The sequence below is a fragment of the Microcebus murinus genome, chromosome 22, assembly GCF_040939455.1.
Source record: "Microcebus murinus isolate Inina chromosome 22, M.murinus_Inina_mat1.0, whole genome shotgun sequence".
Lineage (NCBI taxonomy): Eukaryota > Metazoa > Chordata > Mammalia > Primates > Cheirogaleidae > Microcebus > Microcebus murinus.
In genome coordinates this window covers 15,271,213-15,296,671 of record NC_134125.1, presented here as the reverse complement: position 1 = coordinate 15,296,671, position 25,459 = coordinate 15,271,213, and the positions used below count along the sequence as shown (strand labels likewise).

General features: G+C 55.5%; 1 protein-coding gene across 3 annotated transcripts; it reads left to right on the top strand.

Moving 5' to 3' along the window:
• Positions 1–201: 201 nt before the first annotated feature.
• MVK (mevalonate kinase) lies at positions 202–24,091 on the top strand. Of its 3 annotated transcripts, none has more exons than XM_012756512.3 (11): positions 203–294; positions 1,600–1,691; positions 2,533–2,680; positions 6,105–6,249; positions 8,037–8,192; positions 11,543–11,646; positions 12,220–12,265; positions 15,476–15,566; positions 15,987–16,103; positions 19,302–19,455; positions 20,411–24,091. In XM_012756512.3, exons 2-11 carry the CDS (start codon positions 1,614–1,616, stop codon positions 20,560–20,562), a joined length of 1,191 nt encoding a protein of 396 aa, XP_012611966.1. In that variant the 5' UTR covers positions 203–294; positions 1,600–1,613; the 3' UTR covers positions 20,563–24,091. The 3 variants fall into 3 exon arrangements, with proteins under 3 accessions (XP_012611970.1, XP_012611966.1, XP_075852744.1); XM_075996629.1 differs by lacking the exon at positions 203–294 and adding an exon at positions 315–556; XM_012756516.3 differs by lacking the exon at positions 8,037–8,192 and having other exon boundaries at positions 202–294.
• The last annotated feature ends 1,368 nt before the right edge of the window (positions 24,092–25,459 follow it).

The window sequence follows — 25,459 nt, the reverse complement described above, 5'->3', positions numbered from 1 at the left end:
GCCACCTCTCAGCCGCCGTTTTCCATTGGTCCGTAACTCTCGCCCCAGGGCGGGACACTCCCAAGAACTTGTTTCCCATTGGCTTATGGAAGAAGCTGGGCGGGAAAACCCGCGGCTGCCCGGCTACAACTCCTATTGGCCAATGTTCAAGCCAATTGGTAAAGGGACTCCCAGCTCCCTCGCTCTGATTGGCTAGACGGAAGAGGCCGCCACTCCCTGGGGCATGGACTCTCTGGGACGCAAGAGTAACCGAGCTGCTCAGCTCCGGCCAAGAGGGTTTGGCGGCGGCGACAGGTGAGAGGCTGTGGGCGCGGGCCCGGGGGACGCGAGGTCCGAGACCAGGACGACCCTGAGCCAGGCTCCCAGCTGCTCTGGCTCAGTTTCCCCAACTTTGAGAATCCGTCTTGAGGGGTTGGCAACCTCGAATCTGACAGTGATTTTGAACTTCAGACAAGGGAGAGAGGCTTCCCCGCTCTGAGCCTTAGGTTTTCTCCCTGAAGAAATGGGGATCACGACAGTACTTGGCTCATCTGCGATTGAGGTTTTAGTATAAGAGGTTAGTGTAAGTTTTGAGTTATTTATAAAAATGTAGACCCTGCAAGCCACTTTCCAGGACTCTGACTTGCAGAGACATTACATAAATGTGCAAAACGGGGCGTAACAGGTGTTTTCTGCAGCCTAGTATTGTAATTGTGACACATTGGAAACAGCCTAAATATCCAGGAAGGATTTCTTTCTGGTCTGTGATTTTATTTGAATTTCTACCTTCAACAGAAATAGTATTAAATAGTAATGAAAGCTGAAATCAAGAACAGAGGCAGTAAAAAGTAGCTATCAGTAATTGAGTGATTACCATGTGCCAGACACTGCTAAGTGTTTCCCTTGCATTAACTTAACCTTCCCAACAACCCATTGAGGTAGGTATAGTTATTGTGTCCCCGTATAGCGTGGAGAAACCGAGGTTCATAGTCATTTAACTGAGTTAGCTAAGATGACATTACTCAGGAGTGGAAGAGCTGGGATTTGAACCAGGTCTGTCTGATGTGTTCAGTTGACTGCTGCACTATGCTGCCTTTCTGGTACATAGCAAGTGCTGAATAGTAACTGCTTTTTTGTTATAATGATGGGCTTGAACTAGGCATTCCCCAAGATCTCTTCCTTCAGTCTTCTTCTGGTTACTGAAAAACTAAATAAATATTTCTTCCTGCAGATTATTTAATTTACTTATTTACTTATTTTGAGACAGAGTCTCACTGTGTTGCCTGGGCTAGAGTGCTGTGGCGTCAGCCTAGCTCACAGCAACCTCTAACTCCTGGGCTCAAGCGATTCTCCTGCCACAGCCTCCCAAGTAGCTGGGACTACAGTCATGCGCCACCATGCCTGGCTAAGTTTTTCTATATATTTTTAGTTGGCCAATTAATTTCTTTCTATTTTTAGTAGAGACTCTCAGGCTGGTTTTGAACTCCTGACCTTCAGCAGTCCTCCCGCCTTGGCCTCCTAGAGTGATAGGATTACAGGTGTGAGCCACCACGCCCGGCCTCTTCCTGCAGATTCTAACATCTGGAAATCTTTGCTCTTCTCTTTGGCTTTCCCTTTTAGGATTCCCAGGAGCCATGTTGTCAGAAGTTCTGCTGGTGTCTGCTCCGGGGAAAGTCATCCTTCATGGAGAACATGCTGTGGTCCATGGCAAGGTAAGAAACTCCTAGAGCCTTCGAGGATTGGGCACCACTTCTCCCTGTCACTAATCTTACAAGAAGGTAAAAGGAAGCTCTGAGGCATAGCTTGGGAGCAAATTAGAGAGGAAGTCAGTTCCTTCCCAGCCAGGCAAGGAAAAGATAGGTCTTTTGCCCACTGAAGGGCTTTTCTGGTTTCACTTAGTATGGTAGCAAAAAGATGATATATAAAGCCCTGCAAGTGGAATGAGATCACCTAGGAAGTGAGCTTCGGTGGAGAAGAAAATAAGTTTGAGGACTGATCTCTGGGACACTCAGATGTTTAGAAGTTGGAAAGATGATCTAGCCCATGCAGTACCTCATTTAACCCTTACAACTACCCTGGTGAGGTACATCCTTTTATTATCCTGTTTTACAGTTGTAGAAGCTGAGGCTTAGGAGAGAATTGGTAACATGACCAAGGTCCCATACTCCTTGGTAGAGCTTAGAGTGAGCCTAAGTCTGTCTGAACCCAAAGTTCATACTTTTTCCATCTTCCACTCTAACTGCCATTCTTAATGTTCCTAACTTATATTTCTCTTTGAAAACATGGTGATTATGGGGAAGCAATTCCTTGGTGTTGAGAACCTCTGAAATTTCACATAGGGAAGGCAAATATAAGTGGATATTAACTCCTAATCGATTGGTGGTTGCTGTGCCCAGGCTTAGTGGGAGAGTGTGCCAGGGTTGATTAGCAGTGTCTGCCAAGGCCATTGGGGGAGTGGCCTGCATGCTGATGTTTGCCCTCTCTCCAGCACATTGGCACCAGCCCCTTTGCCACCTACCCTCAGGCTTATTGTTTTTGCCCTTTATTCTTTAGGTAGCACTGGCTGTGGCCTTGAACTTGAGAACATTCCTCCAGCTTGAACCCCACAGCAAAGGGAAAGTGGGCCTCCACTTACCAAACATTGGTGTCGAGCGGGTCTGGGATGTAGCCAAGCTTCAGCTGCTGGACACAAACTTTCTGGGTAGGTACAAGGAGGAGAACCCAGGTGTGGGAAGAGCCTGGGGCCCTGCAGAGAGGATGGAAGGACAACAGCTGGGTAGTTATTCCAGGTAGTTATGTCCCCGAGGGAGCCAGAGGCCATCTATTCCAGGGGTGTTTTCTATCTTGACCTCATAAAATTAGCTTTGCTTATTTATTTATTTTAAAATTTAGAAGTTTGAGGTTGCTGTGAGCTAGGCTGACACCAAGTCACTGTAACCTGGGCAACAAAGTGAGACTCTGTCTCAAAAAAGAAAAAAAAAAAAAAAAAAAAAGCAAACAGCATGCATACATATTTATGTATAAGTATGTGTAGAAATGCATAGAAAAAGGTCTCAGGGGATAGACATCAAACTGGCCATAGTGATCAGTTTCTCTGGGAGGATCCTACAGATGGGGAGTGGGCAGAAAAATCCTTATGTTCTATAATGTTTTAACAAGGAGAATATTTTGGCATCTTGTATAATTAATTATTTTTAAAAATGGCCAGGCATGGTGGCTCATGCCTGTAATCCCAGGACTTTGGGAAGCCAAGGTGAGAGGATCACATGAGGTGAGGAGTTTGAGACCAGCTTGGGCAACATAGCAAGACCCTGTCTCTACAAAATAATTAAAAATTAACTGGGCGTGGTGGCACACACCTGTAGTTCTAACTACTTGGGAGGCTGAGGCAGAAGGATTGCTTAAGCTCAAGAGTTCAAGGACAGTGAGCTGTGATAGTGCCACTCCAGCCTGGGCAGCAGAGCAAGACCCTGCCTCTTAAAAAATATATTAAACATAAAAGTAACTTAAACTTATTATTGGAAAATACAGTCATTACTGAGCAATAGTAAGTAAAAAGAAAAAGAAAATCACCTATTGTTGCCCTCTTCCCTCCCCTAATAATGACTCTAAGCATTTTGCTATTAATCATTCTGTACTATTTTCTGATGGATAGTGAGATTGATTGGGATAGGGAAATATCTTGTTTTTTAACCAAAATTAGGTCAGGCCATAGAAACCATTCAAAAATGTGTATTTTTTCTTCTTTGTGTCAGGTCTATCTTTCCATGCCAATAAATAAAGGTCTCTGTGCTAATTTCTGATAGCATTGGGGATGTTTCAGCTACTCATAAGCAGGCCAGCTCTTTCCAACATGGAGTTGCTGCCTGCCCCTGAGCTGTAGTTTTTTGGGTTTTTTTGGAGTTTTTTTGAGACAGAGTCTCACTCTGTTGCCCGGGCTAGAGTGCCGTGGCGTCAGCCTAGCTCACAGCAACCTCAAACTCCTGGGCTCAAGCAATCCTGCTGCCTCAGCCTCCCAAGTAGCTGGGACTGCAGTCATGTGCCACCATGCCTGGCTAATTTTTTCTATATATTTTTAGTTGTCCAGCTAATTTCTTTCTATTTTTGGTAGAGATGGGGTCTTGCTCTTGCTCAGGCTGGTTTTGAACTCCTGACCTTGAGCGATCCTTCCACCTCAGCCTCCCAGAGTGCTAGGATTACAGGTGTGAGCCACCGCACCCAGCCTGAGCTGGGAGTTTGGAGTTTGTTTTCTATTCTCAATTTGCTGTCTCCTCTCTGGGCTGATGCCTCCTTGTTTGGAGTAGCGTTTCTTAGCCAGGGTGGGACAAATCTTCTAGGGTTTTTTTCCAAATTGCACCTGAACCCTGAAAACCTGCTTCCTCCTCCCCAAAATAAGCCAGAGCCACTCCCATATGTTGGATACACATAGAGTAAGAGTTAAAAATTCTCATGTTAGAGCAACTATTTTGAACCCCATTGTGCCTTGGCGTGACCTGGGAAGTTTTTGTGGCTGTTGCTTTAATTTTTACCTACATAGATAGATTCCTGGTGCTATTGCTCTTCTAGTGAGGGTTAGTAGTGGTGGTGAAAGGGGTTCCCCTGGGTGGTTCCAAGGTCACCCTCAGTTAAAAGCCACTGCTTTGGAGCATGCATCAGAAACTGGCCAGCCAGAGCATCTGAAACTTGCTTTCCATGGTACACCCATGGAAAGCTGGGTGCCCAACCAGGCCAGAAATGTCCCCTGAGAACCAGCTGCTACATTTATAGTCAGCAGCACGGGAGGGAAGCAGGCAGGTGTGGTGGAACATGCTCAGAACACTCCCACTCCCTGTGCAGCCCTGGGCAGGTCGCTTAATCCCCTGGGCCTCAGTGGGCAGGGTTGTGTCGTCAGACTGAGGCTGCTGTGAGGATTCAGAGGGTTGGAGGTGGGCACCAGGGCTGCGATGCCAAGTGCAGTCCATAGGAAAGCGTTCGGTAGTCTTGTTCCAGTAGGAAACAAAGAGAATTGGAGGCTTTGGAGACTTTGTCTACTGGTTGCAAGGATTTACCATCTTTTAATGTCCTTTTGCTCCCCCGAATAGTAAGAAACACAGTGAACATTTAGCAGGCATTTGTGTGTGCCAGGCGCTGATAAGCATGTTGTAGGCAGTGTTATTCATCCCCATTATACAGTTGTGAAAGTTAAGGTTCAGAGGTGAAATGGCTCAGGTCACACAGCTTGTCAGTGGTGCAGAAAGAATTCAGACCCAGGTGTCCCTAAACCCCAGAGGCCAGGCTCCCAACAACTCTTCGTCTCCATCACAGAGCTCGGAAAGAGCTGGGCTCTCAGTGACGTCACTGGCCTGGCTGTCTGGGATGTACCATGAATTCATTCAACCTGTATTTACTGGGCACCTAATAGGTGCCCTGACGTTTCCTACCCAGGCACACCCAGCTCCATTTCCCATTCTCCTTAGAATTTGACCTGAGGCTCAGGCAGTGATTCGTAGAGGCAAGCTGGTCAGACTGGCTCTGCCTCCTCCCTGTCTCCCAGGAAAGTGGCCCAAGCCCTTACATGTCACTGGGAAAAAACCTGCTACCTCACCTTTCCTGCCCAAGCAACATCTTGTGTTTACAGGTTTCATTTGAGTGTTCTATTCTCACTAATGATCTTTTGGGAGAGGAAAATATTTGGGGAATAACTTAGACTCCCTTTGATTTTGGTTTCCTGCAATGGAAGGTGAAACCCTGGCCCTTAATTGTTAAGCTAGCAGCGTGTGTGTTTAAACAATTAATTAAACAGTTCCTACAAGGCCAGGAGCTGTGCTAAAAATTTTGTGTCCCTTATTTAGCTTTATCTTCATGGCAACCCTGAGAAGTGATAATAATTGTTGTTATCCCTGTTTTACAAAGTAGAGAAACAGGTTCAGAGAGGTTGAGTCACATGCTCAAGGCCACACAGCCAGTAAATGGCGCAGTCAGGATTTAAACGCAAGTCTGCCTGAAATTGGTGAGCACACCTAGTTGTGGCGTCTGGACCGTGAATTCACGTCTGTCCACGTTCTTGATTCCAGTGACTGCTCGATTTTCTGTTTTTAAAAGTGCCCTCTCACCCACCTGTGTTTGCTTGTTTGCCTGTGGGACAGGACAAGGCGACGTCACAGCGCCCACCCCAGAACAAGTGGAGAAGCTGAAGGAGGTGGCATGCTTCCCCGAGGACTGTGCTGTCACTGAGCGCCTGGCTGTGCTGGCCTTCCTTTACTTATACCTGTCCATCTGCCGGAAGCAGAGGTGCGTGCGTGGCCCGGGGAAGGAGTCCAGATTCCGCCTCCCACGGAGGAACAGGAAGGGTTTCTGTCCTTGTCACTGCTGGCGAGCGCACCTGCTCCCCTATTGGTTTGTAAGAACAGCAGCCCTCCTCCTCACCGTGTGCCAGGCACCCTGCCAGGCAAGGCTTTTAACCTTCACAGCCACCCCAGGAGACAGGCACCGTCCTTATCTTACACCTGGAGAAACTGAGACTCAGGAAGCTCATTCAGTCCATTTTAATACCAACACCTACAGCTTAACCCCAACTTTCCTCCCCTGATCTCCTGGATTCAGCAGAACCAAAGCCAAGTTCCATTCTCGGCTCCTCGGTGTGGCCTCCCCCGTGCCCTGCCTGTAGCAGTACCTTCCTTACGCATCTCACTGGCTCCTGGGAAACTTCGATCAGCAGAGTGGAGCCTGCGTTCACTTTGCCGTTTACAATAAGATCTGGGTTACGTGCCCCTGGGCAAACCAGCTCCTAGAGGGGCCACGACTGTAAAGGTTGTGTCACCTGTGCCAGAGAGCAGGAGCTAGAGAGGTAGACTGTGTTGGCTCACACCCCCGCCGTGCCTCTTACTAGCTTGCTTGAGGCGCATATCCTCTCTGAGCCTCAGCTTCCTCATCTGTAAAATGGGTATAGGAATAGTACCGACCTCACTGGGTAGTTAGGAAGTTAAATGAGTTCATTTATCTAAAGTGCCTGGCATGCAGCTTGATACATGTTAGCTATTATTATTGATAATAATTTCCCCAGAAAACTACAGAGAGGATTCGATACACATGGAAAATGAGCCCAGCACTGTAACTGGCACATAATGAGTAGTCACTATTTTTTTTGCCTAGAACCCACAGGGAAAAACATCAAGGGCTGCCCTTCCCTCGAGCCGCAGGCGCTGTTCAGTGGCCGGGCGCGAAGCTGAGTGCGCGTTGGTAAATGGCCCGACACTTGCAGTCTGTAGCAGGGATTTTCAACTTAAGAGGGGCATGTCCCCTTCAGCGGATGGGGGCATTCCATCCCAATGTAGGTGGGGTGGGCACATATAATTCAAAAAGGCACATTCAGTGTTACAATTTTTATATTTGGAAAATGGGAAAAGTACTTGTGAAAATGACTGACCACGCAGTTTGACAGTTCTCACGTGGGGGAAATACAGGTAGGGTGCAGCGGTGCCGAATTTCCCAGTGATCACAAGCAGCCCCGTGTCACGCGTGGTTGGGGGCACTGTCCGGTGGGAGAGGCCTCTGCGAGGACACACAGTCGCGCTGCGACTAGGCGGCAGAGGAGGGCAGGCGCGTGCCGGGGGCCCTGGGCGGGGAGGCAGGAATGGCCTGTGTAAGGTAGTCAGGGAAAGTGTCGCGGTGGAAGTGACGTCTGTAAGGTCTTGAAAATGTCTCTGGGGAAGGAAGAGGCATGAGGCAGACTGTCGCGGGCAAAGGGTCCAGCCTGTGCCAGGGGAGAGCCCCTCGTGTGGCGGGGCGCGAAGGCTGGATGAGGGGGTTGGCGGTTTGCCGGGCGCTTTTTTAGGAGGCGCTCTAGTCGGACAACACAGGGACTCGCGTGAATCGGGACCTGTTTTCCAGTTGTGTGTCCCAGCATGAGTTCCTGCCCTGCAGTAGGGGCGCCTTTGGGGTCGTGAAATCTCCGGAAATCTGGGCTAAACGCTACGAGTCAGGCCCCATCAGCGTCCAGCCCCTGGTTCAACGTTGGCACCTCTCACCACGTCACCTCTCCTCAGGACAGTCACATCTGTCACCCTGGTGTGTTTCAGGGCCCTGCCGAGCCTGGACATCGTGGTGTGGTCACAGCTGCCCGCCGGGGCGGGCCTGGGCTCCAGCGCCGCGTACTCGGTGTGCCTGGCGGCTGCCCTCCTGACGGCCTGCGGGGACATCCCAAACCCACTGAGGGACGGGGATGACACCAGCAGGTAATCACGGTCCTCGCCCTGGTCACTGTCCTGTGCAACAGGACCCAAGTGTAGATTCTCCACTGAGACCCCCTGCCACCCGGGGAGGTCAGAGCTGCCATGATGGCCATTTCACAGATGAGGAAACTGAGGCCCCAAGAGGCCACACGGCTGGCGCAGGGCTGCACAGTGAGTGACGGCAGAGCGGGGTTTGAACCCGGGCAGTGGGAATCCAGAGCCAGAGCCCTCCTCGCCTGCACTGAACCACTGCTGCCGCCCCAGCCTGTGGGTCCAAATGCCCAAGGGGTGGCAGAAAGAACTTGAGTCCGGATGTAGAGGGCAGTGAGTGAGACGAGTGTCTGCGTTCACTCGCTGTGGGTCCTTGCCCTGGTCACTGTGTCCCTCGGAGCTTCAGTGTCACATCCACTAATTCCTTGTCTGAAACACGTAGGCTCAAACACAATGGAATTCACACTGAGCCCAGGGGCTGCTTTGATCCTTCCAGGCCACAGGGGGTCTGGGGGCTGTGGATGGTCTGTCTCGCAGCTTTCCCCAGAGTCGTCTGAATGGCCCTGCATGCGGGAAGAGTAGGAGCTGCTGTTCCTTAGGGGAGACCGAGGCGGTAACGAGAGAGTGTACCTGTAGGGAACACAAGAATTTCAATAAGGTTTGCCTTTTGTTTTTTTTTTTTGTTTTGTTTTTTTGAGACAGAGTCTCACTTTGTTGCCCAGGCTAGAGTGAGTGCTGTGGTGTCAGCCTAGCTCACAGCAACCTCCAACTCCTGGGCTCAAGCGATCCTCCTGCCTCAGCCTCCCAAGTAGCTGGGACTACAGGCATGCGCCACCATGCCCGGCTAATTTTTTCCATTTTTAGTAGAGACAGGGTCTCGCTCTTGCTTAGGCTGCTCTCGAACTCCTGAGCTCAAATGATCCACCCACCTTGGCCTCCCAGAGTATAAGGTTAGTCTTTTAACCTGCCGGGTGGCCTTGTGTAACTGCTTCTCTTTGGGGCTCCAGTTCCTCAGCTGAAAAGAATTAGGGGCTGGACCAGATGCTCCCCTGGGGGCCTCCTGCAGCCTCGCTGTCTGGTGAGCCTGTGATACGAGGGGGACTTAGAAGAGCGGCTTCGACACAGCTGCTCATCACTGTGTGCTAATTGCTGGTTATGACCGAGACCAGGGAAGCTCTGGCTGCCCTGGGTCGCTGAACAGACACGCGTGCATGGGCCAGCCGACCAACTCCGCCTTTCAAAAGGCAGAGGCTGGCTGTGGGCGCAAGCACATGCAGCCGATGGTCTTTCTCAGGCTGCTTCTGAAAACCAGTCTCCCGCCTCCCCTGAAGGCCCCGTCACTCCTCAGAGCCCTTGGGGAGAGCAGGCCCCAAGCCCTGCCCTGCCCTGCCCTGCCCTGCCCTGCCCCCCACCCTGGTATTTCCAAGTCAGAAAGGACTGGAGCCTGGTCTCCTTTGAAGACTTGAACCTCAGCCCCCTGAAGAATGAATCGTGCACAGAGTAGGAAGAAGACGGGCACTTGTTGAGCAGGCTGGGCCTTGGGCTAGGTCACCTGCTACTCTGATGGCTCATTTCTTCTCAGTCTGCTGCCTTTGGGTCCCTGGAAAGGGCCAGCAAGCTCTGGTCTGGTTTCAGGTGTTGCACAAGCTGGTCACTCTGCCTGCAGTGCTGTCCCTCCAGCTTGCCTCGCTGACTGTCCCTTGTCCCTCAGCACCCCACAATCAGAATGAGGTGTACCCCATGCAGCCTGCATTGATTGTTCTTACAGAAGTGCCATCGCTTTGCACTTTAACTACTGCAGCGTAACTGTACAGTTGCTCGCTGACCTCCACTTTCTCCAAAAGACGCCAAGCTCCAAGAAGTCTGTTTGGCTCCCTGCTATGAGCTCAGTCGCAGACACGTGGTAGCTGCTCAATAAATACTGAACGCAGGAGCGACGGAATCTTGTTGGCATGGTAAAGTTTAGGAGTTAAGAGCTTGGGCTCCAAGTCTGTAGATGTGGCTCTGGGGTAGCAGTGAGTGGTACTGTGATCCTTAGGGATCCTTAGGGTGCTGTTTTCCCCAGCTGAGCCTCAGTTTCCCCTTCTGTAAGAAACAGGATAATAATCGTACCTTCCCTGTAGGGTTATTGAGAGAGTTACAGAAGATGGGCCATTTGAGAAGGCATCTACCACGACGCTTCCCATAGTGTTGACCAGTGAGAACTCATTAGTAGTCATAGCCTCCCGGCTACCTTGTGAGTTGTAGGTCCAAAATAATCCTCAATTGACAGATGTGGAAAGAGACTCAGAGAGGGTAATTGACCTGCCCAAGGCTGCACAGCAAAGGAGTGGTCAGACTGGGCTTTAAGTACATCGAGGCGCTACGATCCCAGGTGGTCTCTCCAGGGGGGAGCACGTGCTATCTCCTGGGCGTCATACAGAGCACGTGTGCGTGTTCTTCCTCTCGCCATAGCCCCTGTGAGATAGACACTACCAGCCCTGCTTGACGGATGAGAAAACAGCGTCAGAGGTGAAGCCATTGCTCAGGGATGCCCCGTGAGTCGGGGACAGAATGGGGTTCACAGCGGACCCCTGCGTACTCCGTCTCTCTGCCACTGAGCCACACGCCATTCTCAGACGTCACTAAACCACCCAAGGCTTCTGCCTCTCGTGGGGAAGGGAAGCCCCAGAATTCCCTCCCCAGGAGCCGAGCGCCGGGAGCAAAGCGGGGACGGGGCTGTTTCCCCTGTTCCTTACTCGTGTGTTTTGGGTCTGTCACTCGAACCGCTTGCGAGCTCACACCTGCTCCATGGAATGCAGCGAGGCCACGTGCTTGGGAGAGAGCTGCAGGTAGCTGGCAGCATCCTGGCCCCCCGGGGTGCCCAGGGCACCCAGAATTTGGATTTATGACTATCGTGCTTTGGACCTCCTTGCACGGCCCTGGGAAGCAGTGGCACCTCCACTCACTCTTCTTCAAGGGAAGCGTGTTGGGGTGCGGGTGCTTACGCAGAGTCTGTCGTAATTACCACCTGCTGACCGCACGCTTTGCAGGCGCCTCGCCAGCGTTGGGCACACGTGCAGCTAGCCTCCGAGGAGGGTGGAGCTTCCGTTCTCCAGCTGGGGAGAGAGGCTCAGAGAGGTCAGGTGGCCGACCCAGAGGCATTCAGCTTATAAGAGGCAAGGCAGGACTGTGGGAAACCGAAGCTCGGTCCTTTCCACTGCTCCAGGCGGGTTTCAGGGGGAAGGGAAGGTTCGGAGCTGCCTTGTTCTTTCTGAGCTCGGGGGCCAAGCTCCTTGGCCTCTTGGCCTCCGCCCAGCACAGGCTGTGAGCCCTGGCGCCCCCCACCCCACCGCGGTAAAGACGGGCTTCTGTGTCTTCAGGTGGACCGAGCAGGATCTGGAGTTGATTAACAAGTGGGCCTTCCAGGGGGAGAGAGTGATTCACGGGAACCCCTCCGGAGTGGACAATGCCGTCAGCACCTGGGGTACGTGCAGCCTCGGGTTTGCTTTCTCTGTTTTTATCTTTAAAGCTCTTACTGCAGTCGTAGGTGCCCAGACATCTGTGTTGGTTTAGGTCGAACAGAATCAATGGATTCTGAGGAAAATAGCATTTTCCTGTTTTAGGGGGGGAACAGGAGAAATCTTGGGGGTCCACCTCACACCCTCTGACTGAGAACCTCGGGGGGTGCGACTGGGGCGGGGGAACTGCAGCTCCCGTGAGCCCCAGCGGGGGTTGCACGGTCGACCTGCAGAGCCGTCGCCTTGGAAATCACAGACCACGCAAGTGGCCCCCTCTGGCGAGGACTCCTGCGTCCTGGGCCCTCCTTACCAGGTGGCCTGCAGGGAAGAGAGGCACCCATGAGCCCATGGCCTGCTGACAGCTTCCTGGCAGAGCTGAGGCGACCTTCTTGCCCTTCCGGACGTTTTGTAGCTGGAGCTGAGATGACTCGTTATGTTGAGCCTGTTCCCTGGAACCCCCGCCCAAAGTCCCGTCCCTGCCAACAGGCAAAAGTCTGTAGCTTTCCCCACAGTTCTGACCCGCGCCTTCTTCTCTCTAGGAGGAGCCCTCCGATACCAGCAGGGGAAGATCTCACCCTTAAAGAGGTAATTCGTGGGGAGAGTGGCACATTCCAGCACGTGGCCTCCTCCACGTGTGCGGTGGGCGTTCTGCATCTTCAGGAAGGATCAGTGCCACACGGGGTGGCGTCCCTGGCTGGCCCTGGCCGTGCACTGGCAGTGAGGAGCGCCTGGCAGTGGCACCGTCCGTCTCCTCTTCAGGGAGGGCAGCGAGAAAGTCACATGTGGGTGTCCTTTCACCTCCCGGGAAGTGGCTGTGCCCCCAGCCCCTTGGGTGCTCATGGATTCCTTCATTCGTCTGTTCATTTCGTAAACCAGATCGGACTAGGCCCTAGGAACACAAAGACCAACCTTGGGCGCAGTTTCCAAGAGCTCTCGGTCTGCTGGGGACATGGGGGACCAGGGACACACATGCTCACAAAAGCCACCATGAAGCAACACGAGAGTCGCCATGGCGGAGGCACGCCAGGCAGGTTTGGGGGGGCTCAGAGCAGAAGCGACGTTTGTCCGCGCTCAGCGTGTTTTACACGTTTCTACACCCCCCTCCCCGTGGAGCAGCGGGGATCACACGCGTCGAACCTCCACACCCTCGGTTCCGTCAGCGCCCACGGCGGCAGTGCCGGGTGCAGGAATTCAACACGTGGCAAGACGGAGCCAGGGATTTTGGCTGTCCCCTGAGCCCTCGATCAGGTTGCGTGGCGTTGTTTGTCCCAGGCCACCTCAGTGAGCGTCCCGGGGCCATCCTCCCTGCAAATGAGCAGCAGGTCCTGGCCCGCTGCCGCCGCCTGTTGGGCCATTCCGCTGGCACTCAGCAGCCTGGTGTGCCGTGGTGCCCTGCCTCCGTCTGCAACTCGGGATCTCCCTGTCCCAGCGCCGTCGGCTTCCAGGGGCTGGCCCACCTTTCCGAGGCTCTACACCAGGCTGTCTCGACCTTGGCACTGTCCACACCTGGGGCTGGACCATTGTTTGTGGAGATCGGCTGTCTCCAGACATTGCTCAGTATTCCCTGGAGGGCAGTGTCACCCTCGGAGCCCACCCCTGCTCTTCAGAGGAGCCGTGGAGCAGCGTGTGCTGGCTGCTCAGGACTCGCTGCCAGTGTAGCCCGGGTCCCAGGTGGAGGTTGGCTCTGCCAGCTGTCCCATCCATGCAGACCCGGAGGGGAGGCCGTGGGGGATCCCAAGATGCCTGGGCCTGCCCCCAGGGGCCCGCGGTCTACTGGGGGGAGGCAGTCACAACTGTCACGATCAGAGAGGAGCATCCAGAGAGTTCTGAAGCTGCTCTGGGGGACAGCGAGTGGTGTCCTAGATGCGGCTGCGGGTCTGGGCGATCGTTCGCGGAGGCGGTGACTTCAGAGCCGCTCGTACCCTGAGCGCCGGATCAGGCCCTGGGCTAGAAAGCTACGACATGGCTCGGGCACCCTGCCTGTGCTGGAGGGAATTGCAGTGGTGAACGACGGAGGGTTTTCAGGTGGGGCAGAGGCGGGGGGGGGGGGGATGGCCTGTTGTTGGCAGGGGCTCTGGGGTTCGCAGGCCCGGGGTTCGAATCCAGCTCTGCCACCTGCCAGCTGGGTGCCCTCAGGTGTGCCATTCTCCAGAGACCTCCGTCTCCTCATTTATGTGATGATCAGAGACAGTGTCTATAAGGTGCTTAGCGCTTTGCTGACCGAGTTTATTCAGCCAGCCCACAATCTAATTGAGCACCTACTATGTGCTGGGCACTGGGGCCTCAGCAAGGAACAAAACAAAGCCCGGCCTTCGTGGAGCTCTTGCTTTTGTGGGAGGGGACAGCAGCGCTGGGAGAGCAGGGCAGGCGGTCTGAGTGCCTTTCGCAAACACAGCAGGGCCAGGGACGGACGAGAGCACAGAGCAGAGCGGCCTTCGCCACCGGTGACGGGGCGTCTCGGTGAGCAGATGGCGGGTTCTCTGAGCAGCGGGGAGGGCGGACTCCGCACTAATCCCACCGATGGCTCAAAGCGGAGCTTTGCCCCAGACCGCGCGCGTGCTTCTCCGTAACAAAACGCATTGTTTGCGAAGTGGATCAAGATGCGGCCTCCCAGAACACTGCCCTTTTGAGGAATGGCTTGTCTTTGAAGGGAAGAGAAAAGCCAAATAGAATGTTCATCTTTTGTAAAGTTCAAAAAAAAAGCTGTGCCGGCCTCCAGGGCTGAGAATCGATATTAATTTCATGGGCTCGTGGGCGGCAAGATAAAGCAGGTTTCTGGCAGCCTTTCCCAGCCCGATTGGATTTTGCAGCCGAGGACTGCAAAGACAGCGAATGAAGGTATCAGGGCTGGGCCCGTCTCCAGCCGTCTCGGGCCAGAGCTCACCCAGTGCCCCGCCCTCTCGGACGGGCAGGTTGGGCGACAAATGTTGGCTCAAGCCCTGGAAGACGGCTAACCACAAGGACAATTGGGATTGTGGCTTTAGGAGGGCTTATAGAGCTCGTCGGGGGCAGGTGAGGACAGCGGGGTCATCCTGGGGAGTTGGCTGGCTGCCGGGGCACATCTGTTCTACGCGGGGCAGCCACGGGGGCGACTGATTCTGCGGGCACATCCCCAGACCAGGCTGCCGGCCCTTGGCACCGTCACAGAGGGCAAGAAGGGGCCCAGCGTGCCGGGAGCCGGCCTCCTGGGCAGCTCCGCCCTCCCCTCCCCCCCTGCTGCACTTGCCACCTCGGGGTTGCCAGCTAGCCTGGCGTCCATCCCGGGCCTGTCGCTTTGTCTTTCTGAAACTCTGGCTCCCCAAGGTGGCACACACAACCAAACCCCGGCCCCTCCTGCGCTCTCTGCCGTAGCCACTTAGAACATCTAATGGGACGAATGTGCCATGTTCCACCCGTCCGGGCTTTTATGTCCGGGCTCCGCAGGCCAGAAATACTTGTCCTTCATGCTTTTGTCCTGGTCGGTTCTTACCCGTCCCCAGTTCTCGGCTTCTGCGTCATACTGTGGACTTTCTCCCCCTCCCCTCCCCTGCCCCCTGGCCAAGCTGTGCCTAGGACATAGTAGGTGCCCAGTTGATGCTGAAGGAATGAATGAGTGAATGAGCAGCCAATCGAGGGTGTGCATCTGCCCGTGGGCTGAGGTGGAGACACAGCCGTGGCCAGTGGCAGGACTCCTCTTTCCTCCCAACCCAGCATCACTTGCCTCTGCGTCCTCCTCTGTGTCAGGGCAGGGTGGCGTCCTGGGTCGCTCCCAGCCCTGGAGCTCAGTGTGGACCTGCCTCCTCTTCCCCCCCACAGGCCACCGGCTCTCCAGATCCTGCTGACCAACACCAAGGTCCCTCGCAGCACCAAGGCCCTCGTGGCTGGCGTCAGGACCAGGCTGATCAAGGTGCTTCTCTTCCTGGGCAGGTTTCATGCGAGGCCATGACACTATCCCACTGGGATTTTCGATGTCTCTCCCTGGCTGCGGGGTTATGGAGGGGCATCGTGGGCGGTGCGTGTGGGGAGCCTTTGGGGAAATGGTTTTGGCGGAAAAGAAGGTGCTGTCTATGCCCACACCCCGGCCAGGAGGCAGGACAGGGAGTCCTGAAAGGACAGTGCTCGGATCCATTAGACACGCTGGCTTTGCAGCGGGAATCCCCCTCCTGCAGGTGGGGGCAGCTAGCAAGGGCAAGGCCAGGCCGGAAGGAAAGTAGGTTTCTCCAGAGGATGGGTGTGGCCGTGGGGACACCTTCACCACGTTGCTGGGCAGCTGTCCTGCGCCTGCCCGTCCCCCGGCCTCACAGGCCACGCCTTCCCTTTCTTCCAGTTCCCGGAGATCGTGTCCCCTGTCCTGACCTCCATAGATGCCATCTCCCAGGAGTGCGAGCGCGTGCTGGGAGAGATGGCGGCGGCCCCCGCGCCGGAGCAGTACCTCGTGCTGGAAGTAAGAGCCCGCGATCTGGGGAAACCGGGGTTCCTCCGTCCTCCCCTCTGCCTGAGACAGTGGCCCCCCAATTAGAGTGCGCTTCAAATCCCCCGGGAGCCAAAACACGGCGGCCAGGCCCTGCCTGTGGTCTACACTGTCAGGAGCCCCAGGCTCGGGCCCAGAGTTAGCGTGTGCACACAAGCGTGTCTTGTCTTAAAGCCTCTTCCCGGGTGATTCCGAGCCACGGAGAGGGTCCCTGGAAGGCGTTCGGGGCAGCGCCTGGCGCGTGCTGAGCGCTGGAGGCGGCTCTAGGTCACACGTTGAAGGGGCTCCGGCCCACGTGGGTAGACAGAGATTTGCCAGCAGAGTTCTCTATTGGTCCAGGAGCAATTTCTTACCTGGCCGCCTCCTCCCTGCTGTTAGTGCTAACTGCATGTGTTCGTCCAACAGCTATTTATCAACCGCCTGCTTTGGGCCAGACAGGTTCTAAAGTTGTTTTTTCATCCTTGGAGCACCAGCGACCAACATTTGCATAATTCTAGTGTAGAGGCTGAGACCTCGTACTTAGGATTTGGTCCGGCCTGGGTCTGGATCCCGGCTCTGCCTCTGCCTGCTGTGTGGCCTCACTGGAGTGTCTTAACGGCGCTCGGGGTCCCGTGGGTGACACACAAGCGTGATGCCTGGTGCGCCACGAGCTCCGACATGGTCCATCTGTCCTGCTGAGTCTGGACTGACACTAAAAAGCCATCGGGCTGCCCTTGAAGAAGGAGACGATCAGACAGGCCTGGCCGGCCTGGCCGTGCCGTGGCTGCCAAGTGGAGGTGCAGGAGGGGGCCCCCTCGAGAGGGGCCATGCTGTCTCCATCTCACCAGAGCCCCCGCCCCTCTGTAACTGCGTGCCGGCTGCAGTCGCCACCTGGTGCCTCCTTGACCCCTGTGGATGTTTGAGTCTGCAGCCCCTATGCCACGTGGAAGCTGCTGCTAAACGAGCCTTTTACAAATGATTTTTCCCTTGATCCTTCCAATAACCTACCTGTGAAATAGGTGCCTTGTCCCATTTTACAGATGCCAAAACTGAGGCTGAAAGAGAGTGACTTCCTCCAAGGTGATCCAGTTAGTGAGTGGCTGAGTCAGGGATCAGACTGACTGGCTGGCTTATTCCTTTTCTCAACAGATCTTTAATGAGCGCCCACTGTGCCGGGTGCAGGTCCTCCAGCTAATCCCTGTGCTTTTGCCCTCACTCACCCAGCCTTTGTCTTCCTGGCTCTCAATTCTCTCTGCGTAGAAAGGAGGAGACACAGTGCCCCTGAGTAGGAAATTAATAATGATAGAGCACTGCCTAAAATACACCCTGTTGAGCCCCCAGAGAATGCCGCGGAACAGCACGTTGATTATACAATGTGTATTTTTGGCTGTGGCAGCCACTGAAATGTGTGGTTCAGCTCCTGGGCAGCTTTGCACTCAAACCAGTGAGCTGTTCTCCTGTGTCACAACCTGTCATCTGATCCTTGACAGATTTTGGATCAGAATGTGACAGGTGTCTGGAACCTGCCTCGGCAACGTGACACCTGGCGCTCAGGCGCGGAGAGAGGCCCCCAGAAGGCGTCTTTCACATCCAGCCTGCCGGGCCGGTGAAAGGCACCCGGGGCTGCCACCGGGCCATCAAGCCTGTCTGCTCGTTTGTCACAAGTGCTGGGGGCTGTGAGGTGGGTTGGGGGGCAGCGTCCTACCCCTGCCAGCCGTCCCCACGTGCGAGAACCAAGCGGGCCCCGCAGCAGTGTCTCAGTGATCGGCACCTGGCTGCGCACGGGCACTCTCGGCACCTTGGGGCAGAGCGTCGCGCCGTCACGCCACGCGCCCTGCTCGCTGCCCGCGGGAGTGGGTGGCAGCAATGCCGAGTGCTCTCAAGGGCAGCGTAGACAGGAGCTTCGTGCCAGCCAGACCTGGCTTCCGGTGCCAACGTGGTCCCTTACTAGCTTCATGACATTGGGCAAGTCGCTCGCCTCTCTGAGCCTCAGTTTCCCCCCTTTGTAAAGCGGGGATGATGGCAACGTATGGATAAAAATACCAGCGGCAGCCCGTGTTGGCAGAGCACCTGTCTCGTGCCAGACGTTGTACAAAAGACTCACTTCGTTTCAGCCTCATGGCCGTGTGACACTACAACCCCGGATATAAGGGAAGAAGCAAACTCAGCAAAGGGCCTTGCTCAAGGACACACACCCAGGCCCACCTGACTCCAAATCCCATGTTCTTAACTTCCCAAGGGCGGGAAGCAGGGCCAGATTCTCATCCTCAGAACCCCGGCACGTGGGGAGCGTTTGGTGAATGAAATGTCAGTAGTGGATGTCTGGGCAGTAGGAGCTGTTAGTTTATTATTTCATCCATGTACGTCTTGTTTGGTCCTTGGAGAGCAGGAGTTGTATTATGCAGAACTGAAGAAACCTAGACAGACATTTAGCTGTTTCCCCACTCGTGACCTTGCTGGAATTACAGCCCAGTTCTCATTCTGAAATCAGTCCCTGAGGCAGCTGGCTGTAGGGTGGCATGTTATTTCTTCCTTTTGCAAATGACAGAAATCCATCTCAGCTAGGCTTTGGTGGAAAAGGAATTTATTGGCTTCTAACTGAGAAGACCAGAAGTAACAGCTTCAGGTATAGCTTGATCTAGGGCAGACATCCTCAAACTACTTCAAAATAAGATATGTGCAGTGTGCATAGGAATTTGTTCATGGTTTATTTAAACAATAGTCCGGCCCTCCAACGGTCTGAGGGACGGTGAACTGACCCCCTGTTTAAAAAGTTTGAGGACCCCAGATCTAGGCACTGAAGCAATGTGGTCAGGAATCTCTCCATCTTCCATGCCTTCTCTGGCCATGTGGCAGGGCCGATCATTTTGGTAGCCTGTGTCTGAAGTCAACTAGTCCATTAGCAGCTCCAGTGGAAAGAGGAAGAGAAAATACTGACTGGCCCAGCTTGGGCCACGAAGCTTCTGTGGCCAGGCCTAGGATACGAGCTCAGCTCCATCCAAGCCCCATGGGAAGTCCTGCAGGAAAGAGAGGTTCTTTTACCAGTAGAGAGAGAGACAGTGTGCCAGGTGGTCAAAGCCATTAGCCGTCCCAGAGCAGCAGCTGTCAGGTGGGCAGGACAGCCATGCAGGTGGGCAGAGGGCCTCCGCCTCAGGCAGGCCGAGCCGGAACCGCCTGCACCTTTTCCTGCAGGAGCTCATCGACATGAATCAGCACCATCTGAACGCCCTTGGAGTGGGCCACGCCTCCCTGGACCAGCTCTGCCGGGTGACCATGGCGCACGGACTGCACAGCAAGCTCACTGGTGCAGGTGGCGGCGGTTGTGGCATCACACTTCTCAAGCCAGGTACGGGGGTCGGTGGGGGGCAGGCCGGGTTGCCAGCCTGGGCTTTGATGGTTCCATCCGGAGAATTCCCTTGGGGAAAGGGAGCAGCCTGCAGGCAAGTCTCAGCGCTTACGCGTGGCCTGGAGCAAGGTAATTGTCTGGGCCTAGATCTCTCGCAGATTCAAAGAGAAAAGTGCACCTGGAGAGCCCGGGATGGGGCGGGGCTGCAGTGGGCTGTCGCTGTGGCTGTCACCACCACCTCCCACCAGCCTGGGGACTAGCCAGGGCATTGTCACGCTCCGCGCCTGCCTCACCTTCCTCTCCCGCCTTGTGACGTGGCCAGGGTAGGGGCTGATCTTGCTACTAAATGTGGCTCTCTCGGGGAAGACACCTCCCGCGCTGGTGACTGGAGACCCGGCAAGGGGCTCCTGGTGGTGTTTAACTATCCGACACACCGTGTCTGTCCTCAGGATCATTCCTGGCATACAGGAGGCGCCAAATGTTCCCTTCTGTCGGTTCCTAGCTCGGGGCCCATGACGATGGTGAGCGCTGCCCAGTGTGCCAGGTGCCGGGCCAGGTGCTTCCCCCACATTGTCCCATTTAAGCCTCCCAGGAACCCCAGAGGCGTAGGTATTATTATCCCCTTTCCCAGATGAGGAGACTGAGGCTCAGGAAGGGGGAGTTGCTTGTCTGAGGCTGCATGGTCACTACACGGCAAGGCCAGGTGATTCGAGCGTGTGTTTCGAACGGTGGCTCCGCAGAACCCCGGGGCGCGAGCGGGCACGAGGGCTTGGCGTGGCGCCGCCTGCAGGGGCTGCTGGGAGCCTCTCGGAGCCTCAGAGGCCTGTTGGCTCAGGAGGGTCACGGCAGGAAGGAGCGCATGAAGACGTGGACCCTGGGCCTTTTCTTTGAGTGGGATGAACTTTCCCGAAGGGAGTGGACAGTTGTCACTGGCGACCTGCCTTCCCTCCCCCAGGTCTGGAGCGGCCCGAGGTGGAGGCCACGAAGCAGGCGCTGACGGGCTGTGGGTTCGACTGCTGGGAGACCAGCGTGGGTGCCCCCGGGGTCTCCGTCCACTCCGCCGCCTCCCTGGACGGCCCCGTCCGCCAAGCCCTGCGAGGCCTCTGAGATGAGCCCATGGCACTGCCGCCCCACCACGAAGCCCCTTCTGGACCATTCTGGGGCTGGATTTGGCCTCCGTGCTGGCCAGCGGGTGCCCAGCTCCTCTGCGATGCCTTTGCTGCCGCACCTGGCCCCAGTCCCCGCGCCGGGGACGCGAGTCTGCCGGGGCTGGGCTGCCAGGGAGGCGCGGTCCGCCTTCCTTGCTCTCGAGCCAGCCAGGCGACGGGGCCCAGTGAGGGCCTCTGAGACTTCAGACCTGAGACACTGGAAGCTTCCCTGCGGCTCCCACAGACCCTTCCGCCCTCCCCTGCAGACTCTCTGGCCGGCCTGGTCGGATGCCGGGGTCTGTCCTGAAGCAGTGTACCTTCTCTCTCCCTCTGCCTCGACGCTTCCCCGTCTCCCCGGGCCAGGCTACGCCCACCTCCTCCAGGAAGCCCTCCCTGACCCCTGGCAGCACCACCTTGCGCACCTCCATCCCGTGGCGCCCGCTGTCGGCACTTTCCGCGTCTTTCCTTCTGCCTAGCTGGACGGCCCCAGCGGCTGTCCAGGTGGGGTCTTTGCGTTCTGCCCTCCAGCCCGAGGGGCAGCGGAACGAAGGCAGGGCCAATGTGCGGTTTCTCCCAATCTGCACCCCAGGGCTTTGCAGAAAAGACGGCACAGGGGAATAAAAGGATCTCGAGTAAAGAGTGCTTTACGCCGTGTCTAGAAAGACGGCCCGGCGGACGCCAGCCCATCGTGCCTTCCTCCGTCCCTGTGCCCTCTCCAGCCGCTTTCTCCGTGAGCTCGTCAGTGGCTGAAGGAATGAATTAAGGGCTTTGGGTCACTGTGTGTGTCTTAGTGACGAGGCGGCTTTCCCAGATGGCCCCTGCTGTGCAAGGGACCAGGGCACGGCTGCCAGGACGAGGCGCTCGGGCCAGCAGCACAGCTCCAGGCTGCTTTTCCAGAGGGAACTGTTAAGCTTCCTACCTTCCGGAATCACGAGCACCCACTAGTGCACAGACTTTAGTAAACCGTGACAGAAACCTGCAGTCGCCACCGAAACATTCCTTTCTGAAATTAACTGACCCGGCGGGGAAGGCGGACTCTTGGTGCTCATGTCCCCAGTGCCTGTTTGAAGTTCGTGTTGCCAGTCAGCTTGGCTCTTGGTGAAATGGAAGCCCGTGTCACTGTGGCGTTGCCAGCAGAACCTCTGGGAGCCACAGGTCTGCGGGAGGCAGGGCAGAAAGGTGGGGGTGGGGACGGGGATTTCAGGATTCGGTGGAAATGGCTCAGTGCGCGTCTGCCCTTGGCCACTAGGGGGCAGCTGGTGCCTTTCCCAGCCGGTGTCGTCTGGGGAGGGGGAGAGTAGAGGCTGATCCCCACCCCTGTGCCCAGGCTCCTCTCTGGGCCCTGCCTGGGTCACTGCCGGGATGGGAGGGCAAGAGGAAGGACACCTGCCCCAGCATCGCTGATGGCGGTCCCCTGGCACTGCCCTTTAAAAACACAGTGCATAAAGCAATAATGTTAATACGGGGCCAGGCACTGCTCTAAGTACTGTACATACATCACCTCTTAATCTCTACCCCAACCTCAGAGTGCAATTTGCTAGTCTCAGCCCCATTTTACAGGTCAGGAAATGGAAGCTCAGAAAGGTTGGGTAACTTGTCCAAGGGCACAGAGCTAATCAGCATCTGAGGCAGGATTCAAACTCAGTCTGATTCCAGAGCCTGCTTTTGCTGGGCTCAGCTCTAGGCGCAGGTTCGTTGCAATTTTATAGCCTTCCATGCGCAGGGTTATTATTTCCTCGGGGTCCTGACGTACTTGGGCAGGGCAGGTCCTGGGCATGCGTACTTTTCTCCCCACTTGGTTCGAGTGAGCAGCCGGGGCCAGAGGCACCGTTCTCGGGGATGACGCCGGTTGCAGGGGGCAGGGGGCTGGGGGCTTCCCGGGGCTTCCATAGGTGCCCGGCACAGCTGTAAAACTGGGGTGGGGGGCAGAGACTGAGACCCCAGAGCCTGCCTGCTCCTTGAGGCCCTCCCTCTTTCTCATTCCCTGGGGCCAGGATGTCCCCCCTGGAGCAGGGCCCGACTCAGTGCTCTTGCCCCAGGGAAGCTCCTGCCTGTGTGCCCTTGGCCAGCACAGCCTCTCCACCCAGCTGCCACATGGGCCTGGTGCCAGCCGCTCTTTGGCCACCTGTCTTTGATGTCCCTTTGCAGACCATTTGCATATGCAGCCATCACTCACTCCTCGGTGGGTACCGAAGTGGTTCTCACTCTTGGCTGCGTGAAATCACCTGGGGAGCCTCTGAAAGTCACCCAGGAATGCCTGGCTGTGTCCCCAGCTATCCTGGTTTAACTGGTCTCGATGGGACTCCATCACTGGGAACTTCAAAGCTCCCAGGTGATTCTAAAGTATGGCCCAGGCTCTACTTCAGCTCTGCCAACCCATTAGCCTTGGCAAGCCAGCCCACTTCTGGGGGCTGCCGCTTCCCATCTAGAAAGCAGGGTGACAATACCCTCCTTATAGGTTTATGGTGATTGAACACGAAAATACATAGAAAGCCCTTGTCACAGTACCTAACACATAGTAAGTGCTCAATAAATGCTTATTCTGACTGTCTTGTACTGAAAGATAAGGGTGTCTCTGAGAGCCCAGAAACTTCAGAAAGGTGTACAGAGCTGGTTAGAAGCACCCCACCCAGTCGGTGCAAAGCCCCTAGGTTGAGATCCCTTGAGTTGACGTCGGAGAAACCTAGCCACTGCCAACTGGCCTCCCCACCTCCCAGCTTGCTCCACAAAGAGGCGGTCACGTGGCACCAGCGTCCCCTTTGCCAGGGACAGCAGTTTCTCTCAAGCCAGCACTTGGAGCTGCTCCCAGCCTCTGCAGCCCACCATGGGTTTAACGCCCACCCTCAGAGCCCGAAGTTCTTGGGGCAGCCCTGGGTCCGGCACGGGTCTCGCAGCCAAGACTGGCTGCTGCGGTTGCACCCACGTTCTTGCTGCCTGTCGGTGAGGGTTCTTCTCTCCCCGAGAGCGTGTCCCATGGGCCGCCGTCAGCCCGTCACCTGCAGCTGGCAGGTCCGCAGGCACACTCAGCGCCCAGCCCTGCCATCCCAGTGTGCTCGGGCCAGTCGGTCCCTTTGCCTCTCGAGGGGTCTGTTTCATTCTCATTCCTCAGCAAGAGCTCTGGGTAAGCACCCAGCTTGGTGGCTCGCCCCTCCCCTGTGCTCCCTTCCCCAGCCCTTCCCGGCTTCCAGCTAAGGTGGGACAAGCTCCTTGGCTGCCTCTTAGCACCACTGTCTGCCAGGAAGTGGCAGGTCACGTGCTTGCAGAGTCTGGGTCCTTGTTTTTGGCTTTCAAATTAGAATTTTTCTACCAATACAAAAACAATATGTATACACACTGTAGAAAGAAAATACAGGTATGCAAAAATAAGAAAATCAAATGCCATGTTTTTACCATGCAGAGATCATGCAACAGCTTCACCTCTCCCTCTGTGTGTATTTGTATGTGTGTGTGTGTACATGCTGTTCAATAAAATGAGGTCATATTGTAAATGCTATTGCATTACCTGCTTTTTTCTGTTAGCGGTCACCTTTCTGTGTCCATTTGTTCTGTTTTGTTTTGTTTTTAGTGCCTCTACCTGAGATGGAATCTGTGTCAATGTGTTTTAATCTCTAATGCCCAGGCCATAGTGACATTTCCCCCAACTGTCCCCCAAAATGTCCAGGACCCTGTCCAGTACCACACATCTGGCTGTCATAGCCCTGAATTCTCTTCTAGCCTAGCAGAGCAGCCCTACCACGCGCGCACATAGACACACTTTATTTTTGCCATTACGTGACTTGCTCGAGAGACCCACCGGCCATCCCGCGGGGTGTCCTGTCGTCTGTGCTGGTCATTCAGAATCCAGCCCTTCCCTGTGGCGCTGAGAGCTGATAGCCAGCATTTACAGAGTGCCTACTGTGTGCCTGGTCCCTGTGCCACCTCTCTGTTCATTGAGATGTCATTCGTATCCCCATTCTGCTGGGGAATAAACTAAGGCCTGGGGAAGGGAAGGGACTTTGTTCGCCAGGGGCGTGAGGCAAGAAACAGAGCTGGACTCAAACTCAGGCCTCTGTGACCACAGAGCCCTATTCCCAGCTGCCGTCCTAGGCCGCCACCTCAGGGACTGATCGGTGACTTCACACAGCCCCTCCCCTCCCTGTCTGATTGACAGGGTTGAGTTGTCACATCGCCCCAGCTCACCCTCCTGCCCTCCAGGCTCTCATTGCCACTGCACCTCGGACCCCCCTGCCTGTGACGACAAAGGGGCAAGCTGACCCAGCCACGCACGCTGCGTTCTCGTCTCTCACTGTGCCCGGAGCCCTCACCTCTGCACGTCCAAGGGGAACCTGGGCGCAGGGTGGAAAGAGCCTCACACCGTGCATCTTCTCAAAACCAAAACAGATCAGGGCGAAAGTCTCCAATGTCAACCCAATAGATGTTTCAGCTGCTTGTAATTACGGTCCCAAAGTGTCACAGGAGAACCCTTGGGGATCACATGGTCCAATACCTCGTTTGCTGTTGATGGGGAAAACAAGGCCCAGAGAGGGCGAGAGACCTGCCTAACGTCACACAGCAAGCCGCCTCGTTGTCTTTGTCGCCTTTTGGTTTTCTGCACACAGGGCAGGTGCCATAGGAGGAGCAGGTAAGGTCCAGAGACTCATCTCAGGACACCGTTTCAGCACTTGCTGACTGCATGGCTGAGCACAGGCTCTCCCTGCTGCCCCCCACTCTGGGCCTCAGTTTCCTCAAATGCAATATGCCAGGCAGTGTGCTAACCCCCTCAGGCACCATCACTAATGCCCACAACAACCCTGGGATGCGGGAACAAGGGAACAGTCCCTTGTGTGACAGCCTGAGGCCAGATGTGGCTGGGAACT

What these genes read in the sequence shown, in the direction of transcription:
- MVK (XM_012756512.3), top strand. Translation starts at nt 1,614, where the DNA reads ATGTTGTCAGAAGTTCTGCTGGTGTCTGCTCCGGGGAAAGTCATCCTT. An exon ending in GCTGGACACAAACTTTCTGG is followed by an intron (nt 2,681 to 6,104) that starts GTAGGTACAAGG and finishes CCTGTGGGACAG; the next exon opens with GACAAGGCGACGTCACAGCG. An exon ending in TCAGGACCAGGCTGATCAAG is followed by an intron (nt 15,567 to 15,986) that starts GTGCTTCTCTTC and finishes CCTTTCTTCCAG; the next exon opens with TTCCCGGAGATCGTGTCCCC.